This window comes from Berghia stephanieae, chromosome 3 (assembly GCF_034508935.2).
Source record: "Berghia stephanieae isolate SIO BIC M18660-M18661 chromosome 3, UCSD_Bste_1.3, whole genome shotgun sequence".
NCBI classification, from domain to species: domain Eukaryota; kingdom Metazoa; phylum Mollusca; class Gastropoda; order Nudibranchia; family Aeolidiidae; genus Berghia; species Berghia stephanieae.
Window position 1 is genome coordinate 32,227,590 of NC_088362.1, and position 22,685 is coordinate 32,250,274.

General features: G+C 39.0%; 1 protein-coding gene across 1 annotated transcript in view; it reads left to right on the forward strand.

Annotated features, from left to right (window-relative positions):
- The window catches only part of LOC144967545 (Na(+)/citrate cotransporter-like), a 29,278-nt gene extending 6,825 nt beyond the window's left edge, over nucleotides 1–22,453 (forward strand). The window contains exons 6-14 of the mRNA XM_078904938.1: nucleotides 6,803–6,949; nucleotides 8,567–8,695; nucleotides 13,378–13,485; nucleotides 16,345–16,449; nucleotides 16,875–16,972; nucleotides 18,020–18,132; nucleotides 20,471–20,632; nucleotides 20,990–21,127; nucleotides 21,792–22,453. Coding sequence (XP_078761064.1) covers nucleotides 6,803–6,949; nucleotides 8,567–8,695; nucleotides 13,378–13,485; nucleotides 16,345–16,449; nucleotides 16,875–16,972; nucleotides 18,020–18,132; nucleotides 20,471–20,632; nucleotides 20,990–21,127; nucleotides 21,792–21,923 — 1,132 coding nt within the window. The 3' untranslated portion in view covers nucleotides 21,924–22,453. The remainder of the gene's footprint in view (nucleotides 1–6,802; nucleotides 6,950–8,566; nucleotides 8,696–13,377; nucleotides 13,486–16,344; nucleotides 16,450–16,874; nucleotides 16,973–18,019; nucleotides 18,133–20,470; nucleotides 20,633–20,989; nucleotides 21,128–21,791) is intronic.
- The last annotated feature ends 232 nt before the right edge of the window (nucleotides 22,454–22,685 follow it).

The following is a 22,685-nucleotide window of genomic DNA, read 5'->3' on the forward strand; positions in this document are numbered from 1 at the left end:
AGTAACTAGTAAATTCTGGGGCCTCATTCTACATATATCTCTATGCATAGTCGAGTAGCTCTTTACTCACTTGAGACCATGACATTTTGGAGGGGACACATATAAAGAATTGAATTTATTTAGTTACATATATCTATTTCATCTAACTTTAAAGTTTAAATTGTAAAACTCTTAATTGCCCCACTTGATCATATTTTAATTGAACTCCCTATTTACAGGATTAATTTTTTTTTTCTTTTTCATTTCTTCATTTAAATGGAATAGCAATTTATCCATTCATTCTTTCATTCAAATTGAATAGCATTTTATTGATTCATTCCTTCATTCATTTTTTCATTTATAAATTATTCATTCATTCATCCATTCATTCGTTTATTCACTCATTTATCCAATCATTCATACATTTATTCCTCCCTTCATTCTTTCATTCATACATTATCCATTCATTCATTCATTTATTCACTCAGTTTTTCATTCATTCATTCATTCCTTTTCCACTTTGTTATTATATCACTCATTTCATTTTGTTGTTTGCCTCATTCATGAATTGTTTTCAATATGTTTACATTCCATAACGATTCATTCACCTATCATCCAATCACTCAGTGTTGTGAACACATTTTGTAACTATTGTAAATCTTACGATATTTTATTGTTTTGTATTTCAGACATCACTGTTAAACACTCTTCAATGCCTAATTACAATTGTTGAACAACCATTGAACAAGAGAGAGGTCCCAGCCACGAACTGAGTTGGTAAATATATCCTTCATTATTCTCTTTTACATGAGTTGGGCATCACATCGTAACTATAGACATCGTGATTTGTTTTGCATAGTGATTTGTTTTAAATGCATTTTTGGCATATTACTGTTACCGAAAACCACTTATATATTATGTTCTGAAAAGTGAGTCTTTAAAAACTAAATAATAATAAAAGGAGTCTACTAGCCGTCGTGTTATATTTAGTGATAGATAACTTGGGATTATTTTGGCATCCTATTAGTGTTATCACACTCTAGTATATTAGCGTCATTGCGAATAATTGTACACAAACTAACGACGAGTCACACACATTGGTGATAAATTTTTCGTAATAACATAGTTTAGAGTACACGCGATTGACACATTGTTATTGACACAAGTCATAATAACTCCGCATTGTATTGACACATTGCTTTATAAGATATAACGATAAAAGGCATCAAATTCAACATACATAATAAGTTGAAATAAGAGAGAGAGATTTCTAAAAATAGAACAGTTCATTCCAGTAAGTGTAAATAAATAAAACAGTCAGTAACAGTATCCTGTCAATATAATATATATAAAACATCGTAACTAATTTATTGCAAAAATGGAAGCATATAAAAGATACTTAAGTCTCGCAAAGGACTTAGAAATACCCCAGGAAAGAATATTTTCATGGTGCGAAGAGAAAATAAAAGAAGAAAAAGAAGAAAGAATTCGTAGAGAAGAAAATGAAGAAAGAATTCGTAGAGAAGAAAATGAAGAAAGAATTCGTAGAGAAGAAAAAGAACACGAAGAAAGAATTCGTAGAGAAGAAAATGAAGAAAGAATTCGTAGAGAGAAATGAAGAAGAATTCGTAGAGAAGAAAAGAACACGAAGAAAGAATACGTAGAGAAGAACGAGAAGAAAGAGTCCAAGAAAGGGAACTAAAAAGACAAATAGCTTTAGCAGAAGAAGAAACCAAAAGGACCCAAATGATGCTGGAAATTGAAAAAACAAAAACCGGTCATGAAAGAAAACATAATAATAGTGATGAATTTTTCGTGAAACTTCCAAGCATGCCAACATACGATGAACGCTCAGACTGTCTAGAATCCTTCTTACACCGATTCGAAGTTCAGGCTAAAGGTTATCGTTGGCCAGAAAGCAAATGGGCCACAGCCTTGATTAACTGCTTATCTGGAGAACCGCTAAAAGTTTTCTATACCTTAACAATGAAGATGCAGATGACTATGGTAAAATTAAAGACGCTCTACTAAAAAGATTTAGATTAACGGAAGATGGTTACCAGGAAAGGTTTCACACTGCAAAACCGGAAAGTGGAGAAGACTTTAATACATTCGTGAACCGAATTACTCAATTTCTAAATCGGTGGCTTGAGTTGGCAAACGTAAAACAAGACGACTTTGCAGGCCTTTACTATCTCACGCTGAAGAATCGAATCTATCAAGCTTGCAACCCAGATTTAGTCGCATTCTTTAAAGAGAGAAAGCCAGAAAACTTGGACAAATTAAAAATCTACGCAGAAAACTTTAACAGCGCACATCCATTGACACCCCTTAGCAGAACATTGAAGGAACCATACTACGCTGCCGCTGCTCAGAGTCCATGTACACCTAAAGTTCAGTACTCAAATAGAACGAGCCGATCAATCACTCGGAACACGCAAGTGAAACAGGATGACCATAGTAACAAACCATGGAACAAACAGTTCAATAGAGACCATAGCCGACCCTATCAAAACAAAACAAGAAATAGCACTGACAATAATACTGAGTATAAGAAAAAACCAACAAACCTATAATTAAATGTCAATATTGTGGAATGAAAGGCCACACTGCAGACAAATGTTACAAAATCGTGGGATATCCAAAAGAAACTGCAAATGCATCACTCCAAACCAGTGTAAATAATCAGACACGAGTAATGTCAGGAGAAAATATAAATGTGTATTGCGTGAAAGGTATGTCACTTTTAACACAAACTCACAAATCAGGATCGCTATTTTTTTGTGAAGGCAAAGCTAATGGAACTGATTGTAAAATATTGAGAGATACAGGATGCAGTACAGTAGGAATAAAATCATCTTTGATCAATGACGAAGACAAAACTGGAAAAACGGTACAATGCATCACATTCAGTGGCACAGTCGAAACCTTTGAAACAGCTAACGTGTACATAGAAACCCCATACTATACAGGAATAGTGGAATGCTGTATACTTCCCAACCCCGTCGTGATGTTATTGTTGGCAATATAAAAGGTCTTAAAGACAACCCAACAGATGTAAAAGAATGGTCATTAACCCAAGAAACAGCTTGTCTAGCAGAAACAAGAAAGATGACTAAGACAACAGAGAAGCCAATGACTATTTCTCTTGAACCACAACAATTTGACAGGAACACGTTCATTGAAGAACAGAAAAAGGACCCGACTTTAACATCATATTTCAATATCGCAAACAAAGGACGAAATCAAAAGTTGAATACATCATTGAAAAAGATATTCTGTTCAGGTTACATAGGAAAAGAAACAAAATAGCTAAACAACAGGTCACGCCGAGTATTTACAGAAACAAAATCCTTGGAATAGCGCACGATTCAATAACTTCTGGACATCTTGGGAGCTCTTCCACATTGAAGAATATCCGAGAATTTCACATGGCCTGGAATAACTAAAGACGTCCGAGAATATGTGAAATCGTGTGACACATGCCAAAGAAGAGTCGCAAAAGGCAGAATACCGAGATTGCCATTAGAGACAACCCCAGTTATTGAAAAAGTTTTTCAAAAAGTTGCAATTGACATTATAGGCCCTTTAACAAAATCAGATAGAAACCATACACACATACTAACACTAGTCGATTACGCAACCAGGTGGCCAGAAGCGATAGCATTGAAATCAACTACATCGGATCACATCGCTGAAGCATTGATGACAATTTTTACTAGAATAGGCATACCAAATGAGATACTGTCGGACAATGGACCCCAATTTACATCACATATGATGCATGAAACCATGAAACTCATGGGAATCCAACACTCATTCACAACTCCCTACCACCCCCAAGCAAATGGTCTTTGTGAAAGATTTAATGGCACTCTAAAGAATATGTTAAGAAAAGTGTCAGCAGAAAAACCAGATGATTGGGACAGATACTTACCAGCAATCCTATTTGCATATAGAGAAATACCCCAAGAATCTACAGGCTACTCCCCATTTGAGTTGATGTATGGACGATCACCTCGCGGCCCGATCAATATAGTAGCCGACATTTGTAAAGGGAATGAGGAGGACAATAACGAAATTATGTTTGCTTACGAATATGTAAGAAACCTGAAAGACAGAATAGAGGACACATGTAAGCTAGCACAGGAATCCGTCACTAAAAAAGCAGAGAAATACAAGGAATACTCCGATCGAAAAAGCAAGTCAAGAAAATTTGAGATTGGTGACAAAGTACTAATACTCTTACCCGATGACTCGAGTAAACTTTTAGCTACATGGAAAGGACCATTCAAAATAACAGCAGTAAAATCTAATGTTAATTACGAGATTAAAATTAACAACACAACAAAGACATTCCATGCAAATATGCTAAAAAAATATTTTGATAGAGACACAGTGTCGCAACCTATGTTTACTAATATCGAAGTTGCAAATGCAGGATTGATCATACCGTTGGTCATGGGACACAGACACCCGAGACAGAAAAACAAACAAAAATCGCACAATTGCAACCACCTAAGACAAAAAAAGAAGTACGCAAAGTACTTGGGCTCCTAAATTTTTACAGGAAATACATTTACAACTTTGCGCACATCGCGACACCGCTAACAAATCTGACAAAGAATGGGTCACCGAACAAAATTGTTTGGACAGAAGTGTGTCAGAATAGCTTTAACCAATTAAAGGCATTACTCTGTTCAGAACCAATTCTTAAATTACCCGACATATCAAAAGAATTTGTTGTAAGAACTGACGCGTCTGATAAGGGCATCGCAGGTGTACTATTACAGGAACATGAGGGAACTCTAATGCCTTGCTTATATGCAAGCAGAAAATTATTGGACAGAGAATCACGATACTCTGTAATAGAGCGTGAAGGACTGGCCATCGTCTTTGCTTTAAAGACATTCAGCAGATATCTACTGCTAAAAGAGTTTGTGGTCGAAACGGACCATAAACCACTCACGTACATAAGAAATAACAAAATGAATAATAGTAGAGTACTAAGGTGGAGTCTATTTTTGCAAAATTACACTTTCAGTATCTCTCACATACCAGGCTGTGTAAATATTCACGCCGACCTACTTTCTCGATTAGTGTAAACACGTGAGAAGGGTATAACTTAACCTCCCATGCATATTGTTAGTTACCTCACAAACTATGCCAAATCAGAACGCACAAATTCGATAATTTTATTTGTAAACATGATGACCCAACTTAATGTAACATTGAGTATTGTTTGGATATATATACCATACCCATTCATGATTTGGGAAATCTTCTCTTTATCTATTATTGTTATGAATTTTCACTCATTTATGATTAATAATTGAAATGTCAATATTTCATTTACATTTTCATTCATTTCATTTAGTAAATTACCTTCATATCATCGACTTTAATCATGCTTTATTGCCATCATTATTGTTTATCACAATGATTTGTAATCACATTGCCATCATGTTGTTCTTCACAATGATTTGTAATCACAATCTTTCATTGTTATTGTCACCCATTCATATACCTACGTTAATATAAACATTTCCATGTCTAGTTAATAAATAATTTAATTGTAGCACAAATCATAACAATGGATTAATGCTAGAGTATCATGATAGTAAATTTACTTCCGTTTGTAAAATCTATCTTTCCCATAATGGTTAAAGAGTATATTTTAAACGTGGGTGGGGGGTGTCACAGTAAAGGTTGTTCACAATTATCTTATTAAATTTTATTTTATTAAGAACTGAATTCATCTCACTCCAGTTATATTTCGGTAGGCTTAGATAAACTTTACCTTCTAATATTAGATCGTCTTTCCTTTTATAGCCTTCCCTCGAATTAATTTCTAATTAGTGAATACTTTTCGTTCTACATTCTGTCACGTAGCCACTTATTATAAAAGCTGATAGGTCTAACATTCGACACTCACTTTCTCTCCACAATCTATGCCGGACGGCCAGTCGCTCTATTCCTATATATATACTGGAAGATTTTTATCTTTTGGGACTTTGTAGATATTATATCTACACCATTAAGACGCCGGAGCTTTTAACTTTGATTGTATAATCTTCAAGGATCAAACCCAAGCCCGCTGTCAAAGGACTACACAATAACTTCTTACCAATTGCCTGGAAGTGGAATTTTACGAGTCCAATCCTGTTATCAGAGGAATAGATCATCCAAGCCCATCAACTGCCTGGAAACGTAAACTTATGAACCTGACATATTATCATAAGTTACGTAAAATATTCATATCTCTATTTGTAACTGCCACGATCACTGTTTATCTCTTTTAATTAAATTTCATCATTATTTTTATTTCATTGTAAACAAATCGTTAATTGTTTTTCATTTATAGTAACTAGTAAATTCTGGGGCCTCATTCTACATATATCTCTATGCATAGTCGAGTAGCTCTTTACTCACTTGAGACCATGACATCATCATACATCATCATCATCATCATCATCATCATCATCATCATCATTACTCACATCACCTCATCATATCATCATCATCATCATCATCATCATCATCATCATCATCATCATCATCATCATCATCATCATCATCATCATCATCATCATCATCAGCATCATCATCATAATCACCATCATCATCATCATCGCACCATCACCATCATCATCATCATCGTCGTCACCATCACCATCATTAATCATCATCATCATCATCATCATAATCATCTCCATGATTGCAGACAAACTATTCAAAGAAGCATTGTTAGGTGCTGCACTGAGCATAATGAAGAAAAATACACCATAATATAAATATGCATATTCATTTAATCTTTGTCTAGCTCAATGATGAGCCCTGAATCTGAAAAAGAATACAAAAGACTGTGCAAGGCCGTGTATCTAACGGTGGCCTACGCTGCCAATATTGGTGGGACCGGCAGCCTGACGGGAACTGGGCCAAACATCATTTTCTTTGGGGCCGCTCAAGAGTAAGTTGCAAGGGATTGTGTGTATTTCTTCTGGTCTTGTGGTATGACACTCGCTTTCGGATCGGAAGGTCCCGAGTTCGAGCCTATCTCGGTGCATAGTTGAGTCCTCGGAAAAGACTCTTTACTCGCAATATTTTTTTTTTAGATTTCCATTACAAGAATGAGCCCATAAGAAAGTGGGAAATAAGACATGTAAATAACTACATGCCAGTTTTATGCTTTGTTGAGGAAAATCTATGTGTATTTCCAAATGTAAATGCACGTTTTCATTTCAAGGTGCATCTACCAATAGATATTTCACCATTAAGTACGAATGTGTATTTTCACAGCTCAACCCTGGAAAGATTGAAAATACAGCAGAACCGACCAGTCTTTGTAATTCATGCCACTTTTATTTCGACTCAATTCAATTCTTTGATAATCTTATAAATTATCTCATTTTGCGTATCAATAATATACATCATACTGATTGGCTAGCCTGATTTTGATGCCAGCACAGTGACTGACTGGAGAAAATGGAAGGGACACTACTCTTGCGTAATTACTCTAGTTCTATGTTTTTACTGAGTTGCCTCCCTTATACCATAAAGTTAAATAAAAACGACACCTGGTATTTGAATAGTGTACACAATGTACAAATTGCGATCGTGGAGTCGTGAAGGATTTCTGTCTGAGCTGAGTGGTAGAACGATTGGGATAAGATCGACGTGCACTTATTTGCAGGTCTGATAATCCAATTCTTTTTGGGCTCATTGTTGTAATGGAAATCTCAAAAAGATCACGCAAAATATTGTCCATAACAACGTTAAACTAGGCCCATTAGTGTGTTCGGATGTCAGACCTGCATATATTATATATAAACGTCGGATAAGATCTTTTACGATTTTTTAAATAACTCGTTAACCTGCCGTAGCCTGGAAAACTCGTGTTTAAAAATTTGGCCAGAAATCTCGTCCTTTAAATATCGATCGATTTAAATGACCCTCATCTATAATCTAGGCCCTGGTAATCAGAAGGTCTGAGGTTCGATCCCAGGTCGAGGTTGACTGATTTTTTTAGGACTGTTTTTTCTTTATTTTTCTCTTGCTTTTGTTGTCACCTTTCATACACACTTTTTCAGTTCTTTATATTACATCGGTGCCTGCTCCTTAATAATTTCTTAATTTAATATTAAACGCGTCATGTCTCATTCGACTTAATAAGTGTTGCTGTTGTTTTGGTACCCCTTCTAATGAAATGAGGGTTGAGCACATTATTTAGTTGATTTTACACTACATTAAAAAGAACGAGATAAAATAAAACGGAAGGTCCTGGGGTCGAGCCTCGCTGGGCGCATAGTTGAGTCCTTTAGAAAAGGCTCTTTACTCGTATTCTCTCATCGTACTCAGGTGTAAAATTAGTACTTGGCCGTTGACAGCGTTGTCTCTGTCACAAAACAAATTGTAATATCGCCTAACAGTTGTCATGTTTCGTCTACATGTTAAGTGTTGCTGTTGGTCTGGAACCCTTTTGTAAAGCCATTTGAGCACATTTAGTGAATATTGCGCTGTATTGAAAGCTCAATTCTTTTGTTTTGAAAAGTTTACCGTTTTTGTTTGTTTGTTTGTATTTTTCTAGATTGTACGATGGAAAAGGCTTGAAAAACCCTGTGACATTCGGCAAGTGGATGGCCTATGGAATCCCGATGTCTCTATTGCTGGTCTTGGTGCAGTGGGTCTGGATGGTCACGCGTTTCCTCAAGTTCAAGTAAGTCAACCAATTTAGATGAGACGCTCTGTGGAGTCGACAGTAAGTAGCCATCGTTAACATAATATAGCCTGACACTAAAACTCTCTAGGACATAAGTTTGACGTCATTTTTAGATTTGGGCAGCGTTTAGTGAGTTGTCGTTTGTAGAGTTCAAGGAAACAAGTGATTCCATTGGTTTAACTATTGAATACAACTCACGATTTGTTTTCTTTTGTGGCCTAAGACTTATCTTTTGACGTCATTTTTTGGTCAGTGTCAAGCTATAAGATAACGATTGCTTTGAGTCGACCCCCCCCCCTCCCGCCGCCCACCCCCTGTCCAGCCAGCCGTGATTGGGAAGCTAGGTCTATTAGATCTGGCGGAATGTACTTTGTGATAGACTAGCATCCTATCTAAAGGATAGCAAGCAATTGGTATTGTCCGTTTCACGCTGTAGAAACCGGGATAGACTCCGGATCCAAGGGCTCAATTGCTCTGATGGACTGCTATGTGAAATTGAGGGTCCACCTGTCCCATTTTCTGGAAAATGAGTTATTGGTACTTACCTTACCCGGGTTCCATCTCTTTCCAGAGGTCGGATGTCATGGCTTTCCATCCTTCACGGTCCATTGCAGCCTCGTTACAGTCTGCCATGCGCCGTCCTGTAGCTTCCTTGATGCCATCTGTCCAGGATTTCCTTTGTCTTCCTCTGCCTCTCTTTCCTTCAATTCTTCCCTCCATTATCCTTTTTTCGAGACTATCATGTCTTCGCATATGTCCAAAATATGACAGCTTTTTGTGCTTCACAGTCAAAAGAAGTTCTTTTTGTTTTTGGCCCATTAGGTCGAGGACTTCGATGTTTGTTTTTCTTGCTGTCCAAGGTATTTTCAGTATTCTCCTGTACGTCCACATCTCAAAAGCTTCAATACGTTGTTCTGTCTGTGCGGTTAGTGTCCACGTTTCACAACCATAAAAGAAAATGGACCACACATAGCATTTGGTGCATCTCATTCGTGTTCTGATGGAGATATTTGTGTTGTTGAGGATTGCCTTTAGTTTCATGAACGCATTTTTGGCCAGCATTATTCGTCTCCTGATCTCTTTGTCAGACTTTGCATCGGATGTTACCAACTGCCCCAAGTACGTGAACTCCTTTACTTGTTCCACTGGACACTCTTCTATTTCTATATCTATGTCTATGGGCTCTTTCTTTTTTGTTATCACCATTGTTTTTGTCTTCTTCGCATTCATGAACAGCCCCTTTTCTTTACTCTCTTCGTTCACTTTTGAAATTAGCTTCTGTAGGTCTTCCTTACTTTCCGCCAACAGGACAGTATCGTCAGCGTAACGTAAATTGTTGATGTTGTGGCCACCAACCTTCAACCCTTGTGCTGTTTCTACTTGCCGAAATATAGACTCTGTGCATAAATTAAACAAGCAAGGAGACATAACACATCCCTGGCGCACTCCTTTCTTGATTTCAATTGCATCTGTTGTATCTGCCTGCACTTTTATCTGAGCCTTTTGCTGCCAGTACAGATTAGCGATTAGAGCCACATCATTCTCTTCCACACCTATTGCCACAAGGTCCTGGATAAGTTTCTGATGACTAACAGAATCAAATGCCTTTGAGTAGTCGATAAAACAGGCATATATGTCTTTTTGGACCTCTAAGTATTTTTCTGACAGGATTTTTAAGTCGAAAATTGCCTCCCTGGTTCCACTGTTCTTTTTGAATCCAGTTTGCTGTTCTGAAATCTCACGATCTACTTTTGACGAGATTCTTTTCAGGATTATTGTCAGGAGGAGTTTCAGTAGATGGCACATAAGACTGATTGTTCTGTAGTCCGAACACTCAATTGCACCCGCTTTCTTGGGTAGCAGTATGAAGATAGAAGTGCGAAGGTCTTCTGGGATGTGCGTTGACTCGTATATTTCATTCATAAGGTCCGTTATCACATCAACACCAAATTCACCCAGTGCTTGCAGCATTTCTGTTGACACCCCATCTATTCCATTTGCCTTCCCTGTTTTCATGCAGTATAGGGCTTTCTCTACTTCTGATCTTAGGATTGTGGGTCCCCGTAGAAAGGACTGTATATGGTTGTCACCTCTGTCCGCATTGAATAGCTCCTCCACGTATTCTTTCCATCTATTGGCGATTTCTTCCACCTCAAAGAGGAGTCTACCTGATTTATCTTTGATGCAACCGCCAGATTGAGCGTTTTTATATGTGAATTTCTTGATTTCAGCAAACATTGGTCCAGGGTTTCTCTCATGTGATAGCTTCTCAATACGGTGGCACTTTTCATCAAGCCAGTCTTCTTTAGCCTGGATACACTTTTTCTTTACTGATTTGTCCAGTTCATTGTACCTAGGGGTGCCCTTTGAATGTTTCCGTTCTCTCATAAGATTCAAAATCTCATTCGTCATCCATTCTTTCTTTGCCTCTTTAGATTTTTTGTTTAGCATTTTCTCGTTTGTAGTTGTTATTGCACCTTTAAGAGAGGACCATTGTTTATCAATTCTACTCTTATACGTTTCTTCTGTTTCTTTATTTGTGTCTTCTTGTTCTTCCATAAGACAAAAATACGTCTACTTCTACAGCATATTTCGCTCTTAGCTCCTCGTTTCTAAGTTCAGCTAGGTCGTACTTTATGTGTACGTCCCTTTTCTGTTTGGGAATTTTTAATTTAACTTTTATTTTCACCATGATGGGAACATGGTCCGATCCAATGTCAGCACCCGGGAAAGTTTTACATTGGGTCACACAGTTTTTGAATCTGGTTTTGATGAGAAAATAATCTATTTGGTTTCTGTATATATCTCCTGGGCTCTTCCAAGTGTATAGGCGCCTCTTTGGTTGTTTGAATATGGTGTTTATTATGGTCATTTTGACTCGCAAAATTGGACCAGACGTTCACCCCTCTCGTTGGACTCTCCTAGACCACAACTTCCCATGCCTGGTGAGATTGCTGCGTTTCCAACTTTCGCATTGAAATCCCCCATTACGACAACAATGTCACTTGATTTTATGCATTTGAGGGCCTTGTTTACATTTTCATAATGTGCCTCGACCTCCTCATCTGGGTGATCACTCGTTGGTGCATAAATTTGTAGGAGCACTAAATCAAAAGGTTTAGCTTGGATTTTGCACATTAGGATACGGTCATTCACGGGCCAATACCCAGTTACTGATTTAGCAATTTTGTTTTTCATCAGGATGCCAACGCCTCTGTTGTGCTGAGTATTTCCGGAGTAAATAAAAGTGTGGCTGTCTCTTTTTATTATTCCATTGTCTTTCCATCTTGTCTCTGAGACACCAAGGATATCCATATTCATCGCCTCTGCCTCCATAATTAGATTATGGAGCTTTCTGCTTGAGCAAGTGTTCTCACATTCCACGTGCCAATTTTTAAAGGAACATTTCTTGTCTTCAAGGTAGGTAGATCAGTCTCTGGCTTTCCCGAGGGCTTTCCACCAGAAACGTCATAAGGTGCCATCTTTTGGACATTACTTAATTCCTCTTCCCTGTACATATTTACAGCTTGATACTTAGTTGCAGGGGGCCCAACGTCACAAGCATCTCTAACACTATATCTCTGACTAGCCATGACTAACTATGAATGATACGTGGTAAGGTTTCCCCCTTTTCCACGGTGGTAGCCGCTATCTAATTTTGTCTCAGACGCGCCTCTTTGTCTACCACAGACTTGCTGTCTACGCCTACTTTTACCCAACCATATCCAGACTTTGTGCACTAAAAGGTGAGACATTACCTATTCTACCCTACTACGCGAGTCACTCAATGTCGTTTCGCAGGTCAGTCGAGACCCGGTCCCGGGTGTGGCCGCTGCGTGCACTACAGCTTCTAGGAGCCAGACATGAGCTAGATATGCAGGTGTGGACCAGTGGATCCTGACCATCCGAAGATGCGACTGTCTCTCACCAAAAGGTACTACCACTCCCTCCATACCCTACACCCTGAGTTATTGGTAGAGGATTTAAAAAAAAACAGATGGTCACTGGGCTGGACAAGAAAAGATAAAGGGAGAAATGAACGAATTTGAAGGTTGACTGAAGTGAAGAATGTATAAATAAAGATGAGAGAATATAGATTGAAATGGCTTGGACATGTTAAGAGACGAGAGAGGGAGTACGTGGGAAGAAAAGTATTGGACTTACAATTGGCGGAAAAGAGGAAAAAGGGACGCCCAAAGACTAGATGGTTGGATAGGGTAAAGGACGATATGAAAGAACTGGTGGGCCTGGAGGAAGATGATGCTATGAACCGAGATGCATGGAGATGTGGCATTCTTTATGGCAGCCCTGAAAAATGTGGGGTAAGCTGAAAGAAGAAGAGAGGTACTGGGTAAAAGACTATACAATTCTATACATTTTGCTATGTATTGTGCGGCTGTACGGTCTAGTGGTATGACTCTCGCTTTCGGAATGGAAGGTCAAATGAATGTGACCCGCTCTGAATAGTTGAGTCCTTAGAAAAGGCTCTTTACTCACATTATCTCACCGTACTCAGATGTTAAATGGAAAAAAATGTAATATCGCCTAACAGGCGTCGTGTCTCGTTCTATATGATACGTGTTGCTGTTGATCATGGGCCCTTTATAAAATGCTTTAAGCACGTTTAGTGGATATTGCGCTATATACAAGCTCAATTTTTTCTTCTTTGAATCTAACAGAGGAGGCTGGTCATTCTGTCTGAGAAAGAGACGAAGCGAAGACAGAGAGGATATGGAACAAGTGAATGCGATGATAGATCGGGAGTATCGAAAACTTGGTCCAGTGAGGTGAGATTTCATTCGGTTTAGGTTTAAATATCATTGAAATGGGGGCGAAGCGTAGCCATCGTTAACTTTGAGCCTGACCGTAACCATCGTATACTTTGAGCCTGACCATAGCCATCGTTAACTTTGAGCCTGACCGTAACCATCGTATACTTTGAGCCTGACCGTAATCATCGTTAACTTTGAGCCTGACCATAGCCATCGTTAACTTTGAGCCTGACCGTAGTCATCGTTAACTTTGAGCCTGATACTCAGACCGAAGCCATCGTTAACTTATAGATAGAATGAAGTTCACGTCACTCTGGACTGTTAATGTTTTTGTGTTTTTTTTTGCCATCCACTTTTATGAGTAATTCTCACTTAAATGTATTACCCAGACTATAAAAGTTCATGGTTACACAGAGTTTTGTGTGTTGGTCCGTTGAACTTCCGGATGGCAATGTTGTGAACTTCTTAGCCAAGCGCATACTATGTATAGCCTGGCACGGACCAAAAAATGACGCCAAAAGACAAGTCTTTGTCCGCAAAAGAAAACAAATCGTGAGTTGTATTCAATAGTTCAACCAATGGATTCACTAAGACTTGTTGCCTTGAGCTCTACTAACGACAACTCACTAGACGCTGCACAAACCTTAAAATGACGTCAAATTGTAAGTCCGAGTGGGTTCTTGTGTCAGGCTTTTTTGTTAACGATGGCTACGGCCTGACGTTAAAACCCACTAAGACCCATATTTTGACGTCATTTTTAGGTTTGTAGACCGCCTATTGAGTTGTCTTTATATTAGTAGTGGTCAAGGAAATAAGTGATCCCATTGGTTGAACTGTTGAATAAAACCCACGATTTGTTTTCTTTAGTGGCCAAAGATTGTCTTTTGACGTCATTTGTTGGTCAGTGTCAGGCCATAAGTTTCCGAAAGCCATGTGCGAAGTGGCCGAGTCGTTAAGGCATTGCACTGTGATTTGGAAGGTCCCGGGTTCGAACCCCGTTTCAGGCACTTTATTTTTTTTCCATGGGTAAGGTGTTTAACCCCCCAATTTTCTCACTTGGACAACATGGGTGATTCCTGTTGACATCAGACATCCTGTTTGATGGGTTATCTATATTGGTTCATGGAATGCTTAGGCGACGGGATCTAATGGTGCCATTACGAAAGGGTGTGATTAAAAAAAAATTATCATTGAATTTGGTAGAGCACTCGCTTCAAACGCAAAGATCGATCCTGGGTGCAGTCGATATTTTTTTCCTACCCTCCTTCAATGGTTAGCAGGGTCTGTTAGATCTGGCTGAAAGTACTTTGCGATGACTAACGTCTAATCCAAAGGGTAACAAGTAATCTATGTTGTCCGTTCCACGCTATAGAAATTGGGATAAACTCTGCCTCCTTAGGCCTCATTGCTCCGAAGGACTACTTTTTTGTCATTGAAATGAAACAAAGAAATGGTTTAACAAATGTTCTTGTTAAACCCACACACTATGGCTTATCAGTAGTAATAATAATAATAATAATAATAATAATAATAATAATAATAATAATAATAATAATAATAATAATAATAATAATAATAATAATAATAATAATAATAATAATAATAATAATAGATCTTTATTGTCCATAAATATGGCAATTTGTCATTTAGTTACACTTGTTATAACGTTAAATGATAACTGTAACATTGAACAGATATTTCACTCCTACTTATTCTCTCTCCTCTCTCTCATTCTCTCTCTCTCTCTCTCTCTCTCTCTCTCTCTCTCTCTCTCTCTCTCTCTCTCTTCCTCTCTTTCTTTCACACGTGCGATATACACAACATAAACATATTCATTTCGTTTTCAATTTGTTACATTTGTGGCAATTCGACACCAAAAATTATCATCATTATCAATTGGTCAGTTAATCTAACATTAAATAAATTAATCAGTTAATCAGTCAACTTATCAATCCTTTGTTTTTCTGTACCATATGAAATATTCAAAATCTTTATTGCTGATGGAACGAACGTTGATTTATACTTGTTAGTTCTACATTTAAGCATGCTAATTTGTGTGTTTGTGTGTTTGTGTATGTGGATATGTGATCTAGAGGGGGTCCCAATAGCTCAGTTGGTAGAGCACTCGCTTCACAAGCAAAGGGACAAAGATCGAACCTGGATTCAGTCGAGATTTTTTTCTTCTGACCCCCTCCCCCTGTCCATCTAGCGTCCTATCCAAAGGGTAGCAAGCAATTGCTATTACCTGTTTCACGCTATAGAACCCGGGATATACTCCGGCTCCATGAGCCTAATGAATGGCTAGGAAGGACTAAAAACAAAAATGTAGTCTCGTGGTATGACACTCGCCTTCAGATCGGAAGTTCCAGGGTTCGAGTCCAACTCTGAGTGAGCGGCGCATCGTTGAGGCCTTGTAAAGGGCTGTTTACTCACATTCTCTTACCTTACTCAGATGTAAAATGAGTACCTGACCTTTAACAACGTTGTCTCGGTCCGAAAAAAAATTGTAATATCGCCTAACAGGCGTCATGTCATGTCTCGACCTACATCTTAGGTGTTGCTGTTGTAACGCGCTTTGAGTACGTTTAGTGGATAATATTGCGCTATATAAAAGCTCAGGTTAAATTTATTTTTCTTTCTTTCTTAAAAAATTTACTGCTTAACGCCTATTTTGTCTAGTGGTATAACAATCGCTTTCGGATCGGAACTAGGTCCTGGCTTCGAGTCTCGCTCGGCGCATAGTTGAGTCCTTGGAAAAGTCTCTTTACTCACATTCTCTCATCGTACTCAGGTGTAAAATGACTACATGCAGTTAATTTTGTTTCTTTATTTATACATTTATTGCTTAACCATTTTTTTTGTATCCATGTACAGCTATGCCCAGAAGACAATCTTTGTAACCTTCTCCATCATGGTATTCTGTTGGATAACACGTGACCTGGGACAGTCTGGTGGATGGGGGAATTGGTTTCCTCCAAAGTGAGTATCGAGAGTATGCGGTAAATGCTAAAGGAGTTAATTTTTGACATTTTACACGGTTCAATCCTTTGATTAACGTATAGATGTCTTCAAAATGGCGACCAATTGTATCGAAAAAAAAGAAGAAAAAAAACGCTACAAAGAAATATATGAATGTGTGAATGGGATTAAGCCATATCACATAAAATAAAAAGCCGGACAAAGGATGTCAAGACTTATCCTCCAATCACGTACCATCATATTTGTATCTATCCATCTATCTAACTATCTATCTATCTATCTATCTATCTATCCATCCATCCATCCATCCATCCATCCATCCATCCATCCATCCATCCATATGTATATAATCTATTTATCTAGTTATTTATTCATCCATTTATCAATGTATCTTATTAATGGATTTGATTACTTCGTCCACACAGAATGGTGAGTGATTCCACATCCTCCATACTTTTTGGAATTCTGATGTTTGTTCTCCCGTCCCACCCACCGAGAATACGCGGGAAAGGCGGATGGAGAGGTATTTGTCATTTAATAAAAATAAAGCTTGATCTTATATAGCGCAATATCCTTTTTTTAAAAAAAGCCTCGTAGGTAACTTAGATTTTTTAAAAATTGAGCTTTTATATAGCGCAATATCCACTAAATGTGCTCAAAGCGCTTTACAAGGGGTCCCTGGTCAACAGCAACATATAACATGTAGGACGGGACATGACGCCTGTTAGGCGATATTACAATTTTTTGGACAAAGACAACGCTGTTAACGGCCAGGTACTCATTTTACATCTGAGTACGGTGAGAGAATGTGAGTAAAGAGCCTTTTCCAAGGACTCAACTATGCGCCGAGCGCGAAGCTCGAACCCGGGACCTTCCGATCCGAAAGCGGGTGTCATACCACTAGACCACATAGCCGCACGTTTAACAGCAACTCGATGCTCGTTGGGAAAAATTAACATGGACTGTATAAAACGTTTTTGATCCATGACCCTACTTTTTATTTTTAAGACTTGACGATTAATCTCGAAAACAACCTTGTTTGATTCTATGCGAGGCTATGTGGTCTAGTGGTATGACACTCGCTTTCGGATCAGAAGGTCCTGGGTTCGAGCTTCGCTCGGCGCATAGTTGAGTCCACAGTTTGTACTGTTTCAATTCGATCCATTCCTCTTACATCTTTACGTATTTCTTACTTCAGAGCCATTAGGCTCCCATGGAGCCGGAATGTATCCTTGTTTCTATGGTGTGAAACGGACAATGGCAATTGTTTGCTACCCTTTGGATAAGACGCTAGTCTATCGCAAAGTACTTTCCGCCAGCTCAAATAGACCCAGCTACCGAATCACTGCTGGGTGGACAGAGAGAGAGAGAGAGAGAGAGAGAGAGAGAGAGAGAGAGAGAGAGAGAGAGAGAGAGAGAGGAGGAGGGGGATGGGAGGAAATATCTCAACACCCCCAGGATCGAGCTCGGTCCTGTTGCATGTGAAGCGAGTACTCTATTAACTGAGCTATCGGGACCCCCCCCCCCACCACCCCTTACTTATCATTATAATCCTTACTGTCATCCTCAGAACGATCTATTGAAGTAAAGCCATTACTAAATTGGGACCTAGCTCAACGGAAAATGCCGTGGTCTTTGTACATGGTGTTGGGTGGAGGGTACGCTATTGCCAGAGCAGCTACGGTTTGTACCCTATGGTATTTAAGTAGTTTATGTAGTTTGTGCGGCTATGTGATCTTGTGGTATGGTACTCGCTTTCGGATCGGAAGGTCCTGGGATCGAGCCTTTCGCTCGGCGCATAGTTGAGTCCGTGGAAAAGACTCTTTACTCACATTCTCTCACCGTACTCAGGTGTAAAATGAGTACCTGGCCGTTAACAGCGTTGTCTTTGTCCGAAAAAATGTATTATAGCCTAACAGGCGTCATGTCATGTTGCTGTTGACCAAAGACCCCTTGTAAAGCGCTTTGAGTACATTTAGTGGATATTGCGCTAAATAAAGCTCAATTTTTTATTTTAAAAAAATTTTTATACTGCTTCCTATAATATATTTCTGTTTGTATTTCATTGATTCATTTCTACCTGCTTTGATTCATCTCTCTCTCTCTCTCTCTCTCTCTCTCTCTCTCTCTCTCTCTCTCTGTGTGTGTGCTTGTGTATTTTGCTTTTTTGTATGTATGCGTGAGTGAACATTTTTAAATGTGTGTGTGCGTGTGTATGTGTGTGTGAGTGTGTGTATGTGTGTGTGTGTGTGTGTGTGTTTGTGTGCATTTTTTTTGAACTGATGTTTTACATCAGAGAATTATGTGCATCTAGGTACAACATACATGAACAGTATTATTTATCCTTAATATTTTATATTATTTTATTTTCATTCCAAAATTCGAGTTACGAACTGTCATTGGCTAGGTGTGCATAGTTGTAGGTCTGATAACCAAACGCAATTTTGGGCCTGTTTGTTGTGGATAATGGATAATATTTAGCAATGGGTTTGATAGCATTTCCATTACAACAATGAGACCATAACAATTTGAGTTATCAGACCTGCAAACATGTACACGTCGGCCATTGATCATTGACATAATAGTTGTAATTGTATCTTGTTGGTATGTCGTATTTTTCTCCCCTTGCTGGCTAGAGAGGTAATTAGTTTTCATCACACTATTCTGTCAAACAAGTAAAAAAATGTGAGCATTTATATCGTGCAATATCCACTAAACGTGCTCAAAGCGCTTTACAAGGATCCTGGGTCCTATGCCAACAGCAACACTTAACAAGTATGACGGGACATGATGCCTTTTAGGCAATATTACAATTTTTTTTGACAGAGACAACGCTGATAACGGCCAGGTACTCATTTCACACATGATTACGGTGAGAGAATGTGAGTGAAGAGCATTTTTCAAGGACTCAACTATGCGCCGAGCGAGGCTCGAACCCAGGACCTTCCTATCCGAAAGCGAGTGTCATACCACATTGAGATGACGTCGATGTCAAATATTAAATTTTAAGAAGTCCTTCAAAGAAATTGGGCTCATATTGGGGAAGCCTGGAGGGAATTTTAGACAAATACCATGCCCAAGGGAGGTGGGATTATCAAAGACACAACAGAACTTATGCCAGGTTTTAGGGATGGCGATCGAAAAACGGTGGGTCGCATCAAACAGACTACTGACAGGCCACGGCAGGATTGCTGCAAACATGCATCGATGGGGGAGGTGGGGGGGGGGTCTGAGGGAGTCAGCCGACTGTCCCGACTGTCAGGGAACGACGCCAGAGACAGCAGACCACATAATCCTACACTGTCCTTTGACGAGATTGGTGGGAAGTTTCGAGGCTGTCCTCAGCTGCAGTGACGAATTTAAAGACTGGCTGGAGAATTCCTGTGTGGAGATGTAGCCATACGCTACTACAACTACATTCATCGCCAAGGGAAAATAAGTCTTTAGGTTCTCCTCTAAGGGAAGACTGGAACAACTCTAGCGTTAGGTACATTGCAGCACCGCAAATGTTTAACTGGACAGGGACGTTTCGGGGCTATTAGGCTCATGGACACGAAGTTTGTCCCGGTGTATATTGCGTGAACTGGACAATGGCAATGACAAGTAGCCGGACTGTGTGACTATAACCCCCCCCCCCCACCCCCCTCCCCCCACGTTTATCTAGGAAGGGAAATACGTTTGTAAAGTGTTATCTAGTATTAGATAGTTTGACTTATTTCCCTTTAAACCAGGAATGCCGAATCTAGGAAGGGAGTTAAGTTTGTAAAGTTTTATCTGGTGTTAGATATTTTGAGTTATTTCCCATTTAATCACGACTGCTTTGTTTATCCCCGATTTATATTTTGAAACATTCAGTAATAGAGCGCATAACTATGATTGTTCTTCTTTTGCGAATGGCTGTAATTTCTTGAGTTATGTCCCCTGGACGATAATCAGCAGAGTCATATTATTATCAACTTACAATTTTGAAAAGGCACTCATTAAATAATTCAACGAATTTTTACTCGACTTTTCTTCACAGAAATCCGGCCTTTCAGCGTGGCTGGGTGACCAATTGTTGGTTTTTAAAGATTTGAACAACTGGGCGATCGTCCTCATCGTGTGTTATGTGGTTACCTTCGCCACTGAAGTGACCAGCAACTCGGCCACAGCAACTCTCATGATGCCCATCCTGTCACAGATGGTTTGTGTTTTAAACATTTTTAGATATAATTTTTTTTTCTTAGCGTCTAAAGCCTGATAATTCTGAGTAAGGCGCCATACAAGTTCTTCTTCTTCTTCTTCTTCTTCTTCTTCTTCTTCTTCTTCTTCTTCTTCTTCGTAGTAGTAGTAGTAGTAGTTGTAGTAGTAGTAGTAGTAGTAGTTGTAGTAGTAGTAGTCGTAGTCGTAGTCGTAGTCGTAGTCGTAGTCGTAGTCGTAGTCGTTGTCGTTGTCGTTGTCGTTGTTGTGCTAGCAACAGCAACAGTAAATATACATAACCAGTCACAAAAAAACGTGACATATTAACGAATTAGATTCCATGTGTCTCCCCCCCCCCCAGGCCATCAGCTTACAAGTGAACCCAATACTATTCATGTACCCAGCAGCCATCGCCACATCCTTCGCCTTCATGCTGCCGGCAGCCACACCGCCAAACGCCATCGTCTTTGCCACTGGAATCGTACGGGTCATAGATATGGTGAGCATCTGTTTCCAACTGTTGAACAAAAATTATGAATAATTCAGCTCTAAAATAATAATAACAACAACAAAAGAAAAAAAACAAACTAACTAAAATTATGTGGTCTAGTGGTATGACACTCGCTTTCCGATCGGAAGATCTTGGGTTCGAGCCTCGCTCGGCGCTTAGTTGAATCCTTGTAAAAGGCTCTTTACCTTACATTCTCTCACCGTACTCAGGTGTAAAATGAGTACCTGGCCGTTAACAGCCATGTCTCCGTCGCGAATAAATATTGTAATATCGCCTAACAAGCGTCATGTCTCGTTCTGCATGTTACGTGTTACTGTTTGTCAGGGACCCTTTGTAAAGCGCTTTGAGCACGTTTAGTGGATATAAAAAGTGCTATATAAAAGGTCTCTTTAAAAAAAAAATGCTATGTATAATTTTTACATTTTCAAACCTATAGATAGTATGCGCTTGGCTATGAGGCTCACAATATTGCCATCCGGAAGTATAACGGACAAACACACAAAACTCTGTGTAACCATGAACTTTTATAGTCTGGATAATTCAGTTAAGTGAGAATTACTCATTAACGCGGATGGCTAAAAGCAATAACAAAGACCCGAGTGACGTCAACTTCATTCTATCATTTCAATTCGTTTTCTTTCTCTAATTTCAGGTGATTTGTGGTCTGTTGTTAAATCTAGTGAGCGTCCCTATTCTTCTACTGGCCACAGCGACGTGGGGGAATAGCATATTCGGGTTTGACCAAATGCCGCCAGAATTTCTGACCAACAGCACGGTTCCGTAAAAGTCAATTTGACCAGTTTTCACATTCAGTTAAATATAGATAGTATGCGCTTGGCCAATAAACTCACAACATTGCCATCCGGAGGTATACAGGACCAACACACAAAACTATGTGTAACTTTGAAACGTTTATCGATAGTATGCTCTTGGTTAAAAAAATCACATTGCCATCCGGAAGTATAACGGACGAACACGCATGTGTAACCTTGAACGTTAATACATTTTAATGAGAATTACTCACAAGCGTGGATGGAAAAAACAAAAAACAAAAAAAAACAATAACAAAGACCCGAGTGACGTCAACTTCGTTCTATCTATAGGATATGAAATCAAATTATAAAGATTTGGTATTCAAGAAACAGACTGTCTATGCCAATGTTGCCGTTTTGGCATTTTTACTGCAAAATTACAAACACTTGGCGTTTTTCTTTTTAAAAAAGCTAATAGAAGTGGAATTATTAGTTTTGGCATTAAGCCTTCTTGGCTCTCGTAAAGGAAACCGCTCTTAGGGCTAAGCCACACCGGAGACCGAATCCGACGACCCGGCACTGCCGTCCTCTGCCGTCTTCCGGATAAAGACGTCGGGCACGGACAAAATACTAAGAATAAAGAGAAGAGCCGCTAGACCTACCCATGCATACCGACGTCTTCTGTCGTTTTTTTTTTTTGGGTTTTTTTTTCGAGCCGTATGGGTCGGTCCAGCGGCTCTTCTCTTCATTCTTAGTATTTTGTCCGTGCCCGGCGTCTTTATCCGGAAGACGGC